This window comes from Falco peregrinus, chromosome 2 (assembly GCF_023634155.1).
Source record: "Falco peregrinus isolate bFalPer1 chromosome 2, bFalPer1.pri, whole genome shotgun sequence".
Taxonomy (NCBI): domain Eukaryota; kingdom Metazoa; phylum Chordata; class Aves; order Falconiformes; family Falconidae; genus Falco; species Falco peregrinus.
In genome coordinates, this window is record NC_073722.1 from 57,046,087 (window position 1) to 57,060,359 (window position 14,273).

The 14,273-nt window shown below is 40.2% G+C and overlaps 1 protein-coding gene across 3 annotated transcripts in view; it reads left to right on the forward strand.

The window, feature by feature from the left end:
• The window catches only part of GABRB1 (gamma-aminobutyric acid type A receptor subunit beta1), a 141,167-nt gene that overhangs the window by 73,847 nt on the left and 53,047 nt on the right, over positions 1-14,273 (forward strand). For all 3 annotated transcript variants that reach the window (XM_055795029.1, XM_055795031.1, XM_055795030.1), the window contains one exon: positions 1,126-1,346. In XM_055795029.1, the coding sequence (XP_055651004.1) occupies positions 1,126-1,346 (221 nt within the window). The remainder of the gene's footprint in view (positions 1-1,125; positions 1,347-14,273) is intronic.

Sequence of the window (14,273 nt, forward strand, 5' to 3'; positions counted from 1 at the left end):
CAGTCTTAAGAAGCCACTGAAGATTAAGAGAACAGATCACATCAGACAGCTTTTATGCTCTCTGTTTCTTCAAAAATTAGAGTCCAGGCTAGGATTTGTGGGGCTGGCAGAGGTAAGACTTTCCCTCACATAAAAGAAAACCTTACCTCTGTCTGACCAATGTTTTCAACAATATCTATAATTTTGCTGCATTTCTACCATAAAAATATGTGACAAAATGACCTGCCACTTGAAAAGGTGGCTGGGGGAGGAGATGAGGAAAAGAAGACTAATAGTCCACGTACTGCTGTTCCAGTCCTCTTTTAAGAACTCCATCAGCTACAAAGTGCATGGGCTTTTCCACTTAAAAAATCTGACTACCTTTAAAATCAGGAATTCCCAGAAAGACAGACATGAGAGACTAAATCAGACCAGAAGCCTTTTAGAACAATTTCTTTTCAGACTAAGTGAAAGCTGAAGGACTGCATAAATGATATTTCACCTAAGCCACAATGTGATAGTCAAGAGAAAATGTTAATTTTCTATGCTGTAATATCTGATTGCCAAGGACAGAAAGACCTGCATTCCTCAGGCTGAGGTGAGATCTGCCCAGCTAAGGTCATCATATCTGGCAACTCCAGCAGATACAGAACGGGAAGTTGTCAATTATACATTCTGAGGTTGTATTTGCTCTTTCTCAAGAGATTAGGGACTCTGGCCTTTCAGGATTATGGGGGAATCTTTCAGAATGAAGGGAGGGAATATGAAAAAAATGTCCTCAGTGGTATGCAATGCTATTTGGCTGAGGTCAGCTAAACACTACAGTTTTCACATGAAAGAAAAAAAAAAAATCAAAAACCATGCAAGTGTGATCCACAGACTGGAAACTCAAATGTGCCATGTATTCCCTCTGGCTCAAGAGGTTTTGAAAGCCTGTGGCGGTCACTGCCATTGGTGAGTAGTGTGATGTTCAATATTAACATGAACAGGCCAAGACTTACTATCATGGTTAAGGACATCATCTTAACAATCCTTAAAATTCACGTTGCTACTGATCCTCAGTTACTCAGAATTATCTAAAAAATAAACTTTTGTTAAGTTATGTGGTATGCAAAATACAAAAAGCTCTTCTTATTTCTTCCCTAGGACTACACCTTGACCATGTACTTCCAGCAGTCGTGGAGGGATAAAAGGCTTTCTTATTCTGGAATACCTTTGAACCTAACTCTGGACAACAGAGTGGCTGACCAGCTCTGGGTGCCAGACACATATTTCCAAAATGACAAGAAGTCATTTGTCCATGGGGTGACAGTGAAAAACCGAATGATTCGACTCCATCCAGATGGGACAGTCCTTTATGGCCTGCGGTACGTTGATTTTTTTATTCCACTATATGGCTGTCCTGGCACAATGCAAGTCATGATTGTTAAGTGCATGTAGTACCAATGCTGTTCTCCTCTCCTTTTTCCTCGTTTCTCAGTGCAGCTTTATAAGTCGGCAAATACTCCATCTAGACCATCAGTATAGATCCAAGAATTTTGCACAGTGCATCAAAACTACCTTTAACAGCTATAGCCGTAACAAACAAAGCCTAATGCCTCTGTGCAGCTCTTCTGAATATGTTAATGCTTCTGACAAGTTCTTTATTATGGTTCTCACCTGGTAAATAATCACAGCTTAGACAAATGCTTCCTTCCTTCTGAAATTTCTCCAGCAGTTCTTTAGAACAATGTAAAATATGTGGGAGTCCACTGAAGAAATGCAACCAACATTCGGTAGGGAACAAGAAGAAGTCATTTTAAATTTACATGAATCATTTAAAGATTTTCTAAATGTCCGAGTACAGGTTTTCTTTAATCTGCCTTGGTTTATCATGGCCTCTTCACACAATTGCTTCTTCATCCAATGCAACCTACAGTCACCCCTGTAGATAAAAATACATTCTAAAATCTGAACAGGCACAATCTAATGTTAAGGTACACAAATGTAAAATTAACATAACAAATAACTTTGTTGAGTTTTGAGATCACTGCACAGCCCAAATAGGCTTTGCATTATTTTAAAATTAAGGTATCTTTGCTTGGAAAAACAACATTGCATGCCTGAAACCTTTGATCACTGTTACCATTCAACAGTGAAAATAATGTCTGGAGAGCACAAACCTGAAAGCATACTTCAGTTAATCAGAAAAAAAGTCATAAAGCATAAAACCTAGCTGAAATACCTCAAAATTGTACCCAAGATAGAATTGGGGAAAACCCAAACTGCTGCAGCAATTCAAAATGAAAATATTTGTGGAAAGATAACTTAGAGCTTACTGAAAATAGGAATGACCTCTTAGGCTATAAAAACCGTAACCTTTTAAAACACAACACTACCCATGCACTCAGATAAAGCCTTCCAACCAATCAATTCAAGCTTCACAAGAAACAAAAAAAAAAAATAAATTATTATTTTGGTTCATTTTAAGTTCTTTTGAACTTGTCAGATTCACAGGCAGTGTATCAGTTGCTACCAATGACCAAACAGGCACTTTGGTACAGCCAGATCTGTTCTGGTACAGAAAAACGACTTCATTTGTGAAAAAGAAAACAAGGAACCCATGAGGAAATAGCTGATAGACTACAGGCTGCTGTTATCATTTACTAAACAAAGCATTTGAGAAATACATCTTTGCCATTGCCTTCAGACCTTCTAAAGTTCCTTTCAATCAAACTGACTCCTGAAAATCAGCTTATCAAGGCAGTTATCAGTAGAGGATGTTTTGGCCTGAGACCTTTTCAAAATTTTATTTTATTTTATTTTTTAAGGCCAGGAACTAAATTTATTTACATTCCAGGATTTGGACAGTGGCAAGAATGTGCATTAGAGCCAAGCAGTCCCTCACAAACAGTAGTATACAATATAAACTACACCTAGAAATGTATGCCCTGCATGTGCTCCCACAGACATGCCATACATCTGCTATGAGTAGCTGTCTTCTGCAGAAACAGCAAAAGAAGCTGTGACACATCTGGTGACCCTGCTGCAGGTCCTCTTACGTGCTTCATCCACAAAGTATGAGCCTGGTCAAGAAGCTGTGACCTTGCTCAATCATAATGCCTGTGCTCTTCCTCTCAGAGGTGTTCAAGCAAACATCCACTACAACAGCAAAGATGGTCACCTTCACATAACGAAGTTGCTAGTTCATACGATTAAATAACCATTCACATTTCAATGGTTAAGCAACAGCTCTGCAACAGCTGCAGCTCTGCAATTTAATATGCCATCCAATACCTCACTGCTGTAGGTAGGAAAACCAAACAAAACCAAAAAACAAATAAACGAGAAAAAACCCACACTAATATAAATGGCAACCTGTATTCCACACACAGTCTAGTACAGCATGATTCCCTTCTCCTCACTCACCCCTGTCTCATGCCCTTAATGCACACTGGCACAGGGGTAGCCTGGGGCTCTCCTAGGTTTCTGGACTTTCCCATCTTCTTACATCAGAGAAGGCAGAAGGGGCTCAGGGTGCAGCAGGGCCAAGCATTGCCCGATGTGCCTGTATCCACCAACAGGATCATCATCACCAACCACAGCAGATGCTCAGCTGTCAGGTCTTTGTCACAGCTCAAGGTGATGTGTCATGTTTTCTCCAAGGACAAGGCAGCTGTTTAGGCACATCTGGTGAGCAGACTTTGGTCTGCCACCTGCCAGTGAAAACACATGTAATGTCCCCATCCCACAAGAAAAATCTGATGAAAGACTAAGATAACAAACGAGCAAAAGAAGGAATGAAGAAGCATCGAGTCAGGTTTCATACAACAGATGGCAATTATTGCACTGTTTGCATCTGTTAGTGGTCACTTTCCTCATGGTAATAAACATGCTTCTGTCAACCTATAAATTACCTTTAGATCATTCAAACAGCAATTTCTTCATATGCCAGATGATACATATGCCTCATAAAAAATAAAACATAAGAAAACAATGCAGAAAATGATCTCTAGGTAAAATTCAGCATTGCCTGTTAGAAATTTAAACACAGCTCCAATTTTAATCTCACAAGTAAAGAAGAAACTTTGCACCATATTAGCTTACATTTAGCTTCTATGCAGTAGAAGGCATGAAGACAGTTATCACCAAACCTCTCACACAGGAGCTGCGACTTGCGTTTCACTTTCATTACTGAAGACAGAGCACTGGCCTGGCATAACTACCCTGCAGACCAGGGTCTAAGTTCCCAACAAATTAGGCAGGATGATTTAAATGCTTGCTTTCCCTTGTGCCTCCTATTCCCTACACAAATTTTCTACTTTCAGTCCAGAGTTAAATGTTTCTTTTCAGGCTCATATATGAAATTTTACTGGCTTCTTTAAACAGGAATTGGAACAATCACAGCAGCTCTAAATAACCTGCTTTGCTTGCATCCATGTACTCAGCAGTTTGGCATTGATGCAATGTTCAGACTCAACAAAGTTGAGAAAAAATAAAACAAGGTTAATCATCTGGATTTACAGATGAATAAACAAGGAAAACATGCACTGAATACACTGGACTGGTTTCAGATCATGTAACAAAGCATTATCACTTCAGTATGTCTCAATTATAGTATTATTTCTAGGATGAAAAAAACCCAGCCCCTTTAGCTATATTTTCAAGTAACTTTCAGCTGCTCTATCCCCACAGTTGAAAGAACGACATGTGCATACAAACTTGTACAGACACAGACACTCCTAACCTTCTGCCCTCTAAGTACCATGCTGTTACGTCTCTTACTACAAATACTACTTCTGTTAGTTATTCACAGTAGTGAATAATGTGTAACATTAACAACCAAATAACTCTTTCATCCTATCACCCAAGCAAGTAAACACACATAAACATATTTAACTCCACATTGATATTTCCTCTGAATTCCATTTCAAATGTGCCAGGGAAGTTGAGTGTCACTGTTAAGTATTATGTACCTGAAGCATGTGATTCTTCAGTGTCTATCAAGTGCTCCCACCAGCAGCTATTATTATTTTCTGTGGTGTAGCCACCTGCTTCTTAAAAGAAAGAAAAAGTATCCCTTTGAGTCAATGTGCAAACCTGCAGCACTCTGAGGCTGGTGTCCAAGACAGCTCTAGCCTGGTCCCAGTACAAGATGGTAAAATACTGGATCCTTCTCTATTTTTTTCCCCATGTTTAATAACTCATCAGATCCCATTAGGTATAATCCTTTTAGTTCTAGCAGCATCTTACGTTACTTTTGATGCGTTTTCAGGCAAGATTATCTAGAAATCTCTCCCAAAGCTCTAGAATCTCAAATGAACACATGCTGTTGTTTCTTTTGCTTGTCCTTTCTCCCCCTTTACTGGGTAAGATGCTAGACATGCAATCCATCTTGAAGATATTTAAGGAAAAATTATTATTTTATTGTACTGAATTCCATTTTCAAATTCTTATGTCATAATGTCAAGAATGGAAGCTCTGATTTAAATAATTTCCTAGTATTTTGTGCTATGTCTTAATTCTTCTCAGCATTTCACTAGCAGAACAATGACATCTTGTTGCTTCCAAGACATCTGTTCTGTTAAAATGACCTTGCCTCAAAATAAATATTGGGATAATTTCATCTGGTGTGTTGAAAGAAGTATATCCTTCAAAAGTGTAAGTCATTAAGAAGACCAACATACCTTCGATGATCCCTTTACACAGATTCCCCTCCTTTTTGATTTTCAGACACACCATCTTATATTAGAGCAGGTCTTCATTTATTTCAAGGCAGGGGAACTAAGCATGTTATGACAAAGATGTGAAGATCTGGCTTGGAACACCAAAAACTTTTGGGTTTAGTGTGACCACATGTTTTTATACTGCTGCAGCAGAGGATGCCACTTTGCTAGGCACTGCTACAACTGCAAGGGGACAGAGTGAAGGATCATTTTTTCCTTTAATGTAAGGACTTTTTTCACCACTTCTTACACAAAGAAGGTATTCTGTGATGGAAACACTGTCAGACACATCCGTCTACTCCAACCAATTCACAAATGTGGACTGACCCATGCAACGTTAAATTTACTAACCACTTGTTCATGCAGTATCCATGGAAGCCCATCTAGCATATCCTAAAGGTGGAATGCAAGAAAAGCTATATTTAAATGCAGAAAGCTTTGTTTTTAAATATAATCTTGAAATTAAACTTGAGTGTAAACTTCCCTTCTTGACTCTCTGTATTTTGGTGATATATCTGAGAGTGTTACTAAAGAAATTTACTAGCTAGGAGTTTACATCTTTTAGTGCAGTGAAATTTCACTGCTTTGTGGATTGGTTTTGTGTTGCCATGATTTGGGGCTATGGAGTTTTAGTTTTTCTCCAAACACCTTCATGGATTTTATTAAAAAGTCAGGTTTTGGGTCCTTTTGAGGACATCCCCTCATGGCAACAAGCAGCCTGCTTATGCTGGTACTCACTAGATTGTCCTCACCTGTGTTACTAAACAGCTCTAGCAAAAAAAATCCAACCCTACTTCAGTCACTCTAAATGATACAAAATTCTATCGTCTAACCAAAATAAAAAGCTACTTCTTTTTTCATTCTACAGAAAAATACAGAACAACTTATAAAGCATTCTTTTTTCAGGTGATAGAGTAGTTTTGAAAATGATACAAAACGCTATTTCTTCTGTGTATCAATGCCAAAAGATTTAGAAGCAGGCATCTTTAAAAAAAAAAAAAGAAAGAAAGAAAAAAGAAGTGTTATGCTGCAGTAAAGAATCCAAGGAAGAGCAAGACATTAGATCATAGCTGACATAGAAAACTTTACTTTCTCCTACTTGGTGTCTTCATATGTGGTTACCTGGTATTAAGGCTTAGCGTAACCAGTTTGGGACTTCCTTTACATTTTCGAAACCTGAAGATATACAAGAACTTTGCAAAAATAAGTTGATCAAATAGTTGTCATCTCTTCCACCTCCCAAAACTTTTCAGTCTCTGAGGGTCAGTTTTCAGGATTCACTAAACAAACAAATGCATTCCTCAATGTACAGCTATTAGGAAGGGGTAGGGATGAGGGGGTCAGTTCACATGTGTGTTGTGGAAGCCAATTCAGCGGGCCTCAGGTCACACCAGGCCTGCTGCAAGCTTTCTTCCAACAGACCACACTTAAACAAGCAAACGAGCCTGATGGACAGCCAGCATGGCCCCTAATGACAGGAGATGCACTTCTACAAGCATTTTTTTAACTCAGACAGAAAAAAGGAGAGGAAGAAGACAGAGCAAATTAATCCTGAGGCAGACAGATTTTCCTCTATTTCCTGCTGCTTTGCAGACTGTTAGGATTGTCTGTGCTTCTCTATCAATCCTACTGTCATCTGTTCTTGGTCATGGTATGGCTGGTGCAAGGACATCATAGAATCATAGAATTGTTCAGGTTGCAGAAGATCTTTAAGATCATCCGGTCCACCTGTTCACCTACCACTGCCAAGTCCACCACTAAACCATGTTCCTAAGTGCCACACCTACATGTAATAGCTCCAGGGATGGTGACTCAACCACTTCCCTGGGCAGCCTGTTCCAATGCTTGACAACCCTTTCAGTGAAGAATTTTTTCCTAGTACCCAGTCTAAATCTCCCCTGGCACAACCTGAGGCCATTTCCTCTCCTATAGCTTGTTACTTCTTCATAGAGACTGACCCCCACCTCGCTACAACCTCCTTTCAGGTAGACATGGAAAGCAACACGGTCCCTCCTGAGCCTTCTTCTCTCCAGGCTAAACAACCACAGTTCCCTCAGCTGCTTATCACAAGACTTGTGCTCCAGACACTTCATCAGCTCTGTTGCCCTTCTCTGGACATGCTCCAGCACCTTAACATCCCTCCTGAGTGAGGGGCCCAAAAACAAACACAGCCTCACCAGTGCCGAACACGGGGGACAATCACTTCCCTTGTCCTGCTGGCCACACCATTTTGGATACAATCCAGAATGCTCTTGGCCCTCTGGGCACACTGACTGCTCAAACTCAGCTGGCTGTCAACCAGCACCCCCAGGTCCTTTCCCTCCAGGCAGCTTTCCAGCCACTCTTCACCAAGCTAGTAGCGTTGCGTGGGGTTGTTGTGACCCGAGTGCAGGACCCGGCACGGAGCCTTGTTGAACCTCATACACTGGCCTTGGCCCATCAGCCCAGCCTGTCCAACTCCCTCTGCAGAGCCTCCTGCCCTCCAGCAGATCAACACTCCCACCCAGCTTCCTGTCATCGGCAAATTTACTGACAGTGCAGTTGATCCCCTCGTCCAGATTGTTGGCAATGATATAAACTGAGCTGGCCCCAGTACTGAGCCCTGGGGAACACCACTTGTGACCGGCCGCCAACTGGATGTAACTCCATCCATCACCACTCTCTGGGCCTGGCCACCCAGCCAGCTTTTTACCCAGCAAGGAGTACACCCATCCACGCCGTGAGCAGCCAGTTTCTCCAGAACGCTGGGAGAAATAGTGTCAAAGGCTTTACTAAAGTCCAGGTAGACAACATCTACAGCCCTTCCCTCATCCACTAAGCAGGTCACCTTGTCATAGGAGGAGATCAGGTTAGTCAAGCAGGACCTGCCTTTCATAGACCCATGCTGGCTGGGCCTGATCCCCTGGTTGTCTTGCGTGTGCTGCCTGATGGCCCTTGAGATGATCTGCTCCATAACCGCCCCTGGCACCGCAGTCAGACTGACAGGCCTGTAGTTCCCCAGATCCTCCTTTCAGCCCTTCTGATGGAAGGATGAGCAGCAACCGGTACATAAACCCATGGGGAGAAATTAGTTGGCACCAACTGTCTATGCACAGAAGACAGCAGGCACGGCCAAATTACAGCTGCATATATTAACCAGGCTTTAGTCAGTATAGGAGAAAGAGCTACTCCTTACCCTTGGCAGTTACCAGATGGAAAAAAGCACCCAAGTTCACTTATGCTCTCTCATGCTTGAGCAAGGACTCCTCCAGCCTGGGTGTTTATAAAGTCAAAACAGAGAACGTCTGTATTTACTCAAGAGATGCAGCACCATCAATATGTTAAGTTGTCATAAGCAAAAATGCATTTTCAGGATTGTTCTTATCACATGCAAAACTTGTTTATTTGACACAGTCTGTCCCAAGTCAGTTCCCACACACTGCAGTTAGTTTGGTGGAGATTGCAAACTGGTTTGTATAATACATTCTGTGGAAAAAAAAAAAAAGTATATGTTTTATCATCTCAATACAACTACAGTCTGCAATTTACTGCGTGAAGCACAGAGGCACTCAAGCAGGCACTGGCATACCAAAATACAGCTTATTTTTCACACAGAAGCTGGGAGATGTGCTTCTCTAAATACTGCAGAAAGCACGAGGAGGCAGTACAGGTGTAGCCTGCCTCATAGCTCTATGCAAGAACGGTGAAGGGACGCCAGGGAACGGGATGCCCTCAGCATCACTCATTTTTAGTGAACAGATCTAACTGAAGAACAGTTATATGATGTTCTAGGTGAGGGGGAAAAAAATGTGGATCAGAATAAACAAGTCCTGCAGAAATTGTATTTGCTCACTTTGCTTTCAGATGCAAAAAGAGATGTAATTATATTCAGACAACAAACAAAAAATAGCAAGAACAAGGGAACTGTAACCTAGCCTAGCCACTCCTAAGCTCATGACAAACCACCACGGCATTACTCTAGTTATTTTTTATTATTAGATTATTTTTTTTTAATGTTTGTCTCCTCAGGCTAGACGTCCCCTGCAGTCATCTAACCTGCTAGCAGTAGGCAACACGGCAGTAGCAGCACAAAGCTGTACTTCTCCACTGGGCCTATTACATGTCAGATACATTTTTTTTCAGGTCCAGCCAGACTTTTCTCCAGCTTAGATGTTGAAACCCACATTTACACTCCCCACCAACTTGACTGCCTCCTCGTCTCCAGGTCTGAACATTTCTCCCCAAACCTGCCTCCTCCAGCTCCTCCCAGGACTCTTCATGCCCAGCCTGTCATTTTTTATTCCCCTGCTTAATGTCCAAAGATTGAAAAAGACAGAGTAGTACAGGATTGATAAGGATGATAAATCAGTGGCAGACTAGCACATTTAGTGCATTTGCTGCATGAAGCTTGATTCATCATAGTATTACTTCTCCAGTATTTAGCTGGGCAGCAGTGGGAAACTCTGTACCACCTTGCTCTATACCCATTCCCAAAGGCTGGTGTGTACTTTACTGCTTGACACTATGGCTGGAAATTGAAGAGACAACCTCAGTTCAGACACCTCCTCACTCTGGAGTGATTGGATTTGTAACCTTTATGCTATGTCCATGTAATGCTGTATATACAGCGAAATGCAATCTCACTACTACTTTACCCCCACATTTATTATACATAATGAAACATACCAGTCAACACAGGGTTTTATAATTTCTTTAACGTTGTTTGATGAAAAATACCTGAGACCAAGATCACTTGTCGTAATTTACAACTGAGAGCACACAGCCAAAGCTGAGGAAATTTAAGACAAAAGTGAGTACAACCCTTAAAACACATGGGGTGTCATTTATATGGACCTTTACTACTGCACGTAAACCAGAAAACCTGCAACTGCTTATGGATTTCTATGTGCAAACTAAAAATACTGCTTCCAAAACACTGAGGTTTTATTCAGTGTCAAGCACAAAATGAAGCCCACAGGCTTGATAGAATGAAGCGGTAAGCTGGTAGTTAATAAATAGCACAAATGGAAAAGGAAGACTGAAAACTATAAGAAAAATGAACAAAGGTCCTCTCCAGCTACCAGAGCAGGGTAAGAAGTCCTGGGGTAACTCAGAGACAGGCTTGCTGCCTTCCTCCAGCACAAACGGTCTCACACACAGCCAGGGGCAGCCTGGCCACCTATCCCAAGAAGAGGTGCTATCATCACTGACAACACACAAACTGAAATCCCTCCAGTGAAATGCACAGCACATCTCCCCCTGCTTTCTTACTCCCAGTAAAGAGCAGACATGGCGGAAACACACAGCTCTGTGGGGAGCAACAATTCATAAACTCCTACTGAACTGTCAAATAATAGCGTATTAAAAAAAAAAAAACAACAACCAAACCCGAAGCAACAAAACCACACAAGTACTTAACATAGACTCAGCTTTAAATATGTGAGTGGTGGCTCTTGTAATTAGTAGTTGAGTACATAAGTAGTCTGGTGGAGTCACAACAACTGGCTTCACAAGCTTGCGTTTAAACGCAAGCTTCAGATGCTGTAATTGATTGTGGCTATCAAGTAATAGCGCTTTGAAGAACTGAATTATAAGCATTTTGTAGAGCAAAGCCCACTAGGCTTTATTCAAAGACCACTTAATTCAAGCAGACTCTAGATCACGCTCAGATTACTGAGATTATATGTCACTTATTTGAATATAACATTGTTACAGTACTATTTAACCACATTAATACTATCCAAAGAACAATAAAAAATAATTAGACAACATTTAACAAATGTTTACTTTTAAAGCTGAAGGATAATGCAAAGTATAGATTACATGTTTCCTATGCAGCACATCATCTCTTAGTGTCTTGGTATAAACTGGTTTTGGATGACTCTCTTACCCTCTGTTTTAAAGACTATGTTCTACTCAATGTGAGGAAGTCCTCACTTTCTTTCATATCAGAAGTGCAAATGTTTTCCAATACTTTAGAATTATTACCCCGCTGCTATCAACCCAATTTGCATCAAAATCACACTTCAAAATATAATGGTCTTTAATTTTCTCTACAATTTATTTATTTTTAAAAGAACTCCATTCACACCAAAGTTTATCTCTAGTGTGTGTAAATAATACTATTTATAGTTGGCTCAAACACATTGGGAGACAGAAATTAAGTAAAAATAAATTTAATGGCAGCAATTAAGATTGAAGTACCTTTGATCAAGAAGAGTTTCAAGTGTATTTATATACACTCTAAGATTTACTTCATCCAGTAACAGCATAGGCAATTTTTTATGAGTCTTTCTTTCTTTAGGGGGTATGTATCACATGAGAAAGGAAATTTGTATATTTACCATCTCAGCTTTCTTCTCTTGCAAACCATGAAAGCTCATGCCTGACAACCTGTTAGATGCACAGGTATCTTATAATAGAGCAATCAGTAAGAAAACCCCACAAGCTTTTCACAAGTGAGCTGTGTAAGTCCTACTATATCAGCGTGGCCAGTTGCATGCACACTGTTGCAGTAGCACATATTTCATCTTCGTATTCTAGAAGTCAGTCCTTAGGTTTGTGTAACTTCATAATGTTGGCCTTTTCCCTGAAATACTAGATTATGGACACATTTCTTGCTGCTTATACTTTGCAAGGAACATGAAACAGACATACACAGTTACACTATTTGTATTTTTTAAAGAAAAAAGCAAAAACTTTTCAAAAAACACTGCAATTTTACTTACAGAGCTGGTATGTATTGTTAGCAGTACGATAATTTAGTATATGTTTTTATATAATGCTATATAATACATGACAGTACATAACAATAGCAATCTGTGCTGAATCCTAATATGCTAACATACTTGAAGTAGTACATTTCATATCATGATACATACATACTATGTGTGTTTTCCACTCGTTCATTAACAGTGCATTAAAGTTCATTAAAAGGAAGTTCATTAAAGAGACATTTAATAAAAAGCAAATCCATTTCTCACTAATAATAAACATTTAAAAGGGACAGTAATTAAAGTTGTACTTTGCTGCAGATTTCCAATTTGCATGCTATTAATTTCGAGCATGCTGAGAAAAATTATTGTTGAGGGAGAAAACATTAAGTTCTTACCTGCTCAAAACCATCCTCACTCTCATTTCGCTTATGCTGATGTTGATCTGTGATATCAATGAAGTACCTGTTCAACCAAAATCAGACGGGCAGGGGGCAAGGGGTAAATCTGAACCTTTTCTATGCATTAGGAGCATCAGGCAGGTAAATTAAGGTTCTAGGGGAGGCAGAAAATATTTCACCAAACCTGCAACCAAACTGATGAATGCACTTAGATCCACAAGACTGTGGGGTCTTAATTCAGGTATTCTCTCTAAGAGACAAGAACTGTCACAACGCTACCCAAAAGCTGCTGAAATCCTGAACAAATGGTGTGACAGCCCATTACTAACACGACAAAAAGTGGAAAAGGAAAATTAATAGAAAGTGCCTTGTGGGGGCTGCTACTTCTCAGGCATCCCCTTTGCTCACAGAGCTCACAGCAGTCAGGCCATACCTGCTCTGTGCCACACCATGCAGAAAGCTGTATTGTACCACACCAAATGTTTAAGGGCATTAGCATCAAGAGCAGCCCTGCCTTGATTAATTCACTAAGGCAATCAAGCACAGTGGTTTTAAGTAATTTTAAGACAGATTAAGAGCTGGGTTTTTTGAGTACAATGCTAAGATGCAAATAATCAAGCATTAAAAAAAGTTTTCAGGCAATGTATTTTCTCCTTAACCCTCACCCCTCTACAAATATCTCCACTTAAAAGAAAAAGAGGATAAGCCTTTCTTCTGAAATATCATTGACCTAGTTTAGAAGTAGCTGCAAGAGAATTTACAATCTAGAAAATAGCCAAGCCCTTGAGTACAATAAAATGTAAAATTAATCACTCCATAAAATAAACCAGTACATTCCTCAGTTTGGCACCTTTGCTCCAGTATCAACATACATACTCTCATAACTGCCAGGCCAGAATTACCTCATTTAAAGAGGCAAAATGTGTGACAACTAGAATGTTGTAATTTATAAAGCCATTAATAAGATGTGATTACCAACTATATCTATAGCATTGGTAATAAAATCCCACCTTGTCTGACTTCTTTTTGTTAGACTGAGCAGTCAGCCTGAGCAGACATGAGGAGGTAGGTACTTCAAATACCATTTGTGTAGTTTTGGTTGACATATTTGATTGGATTACAAATATAATTAGATATCTTCCGGGGAAGAACCGAAAAGTATCAGAAGTAATGGAGCTTCTTGGAGCCTAAAGCAAGAGTCAAAAGCATGAAGAAAGCAACTTGAAACTCACTCAGCAGTTAAACTCACAGTAGGTAGGTTTACATGAGTGTGACATGGGAGTCTGAGCTGACTGCAGACTATTTCTTGATCTATGGGTAAATCATCAGGCAGCGACATCAACCTCAAGGTCCCCAGCCCAACTACAGTGTTGTCTACACCCAGCATGGCTGGTTTCGTCTTAGCTGAACTACCTGCTCACAAGTCATGGTAACACAGCAGTCACAGCCTTTTACCTCAGTACCAGCAACAACAAGTACCACTGATGGAGGCATTG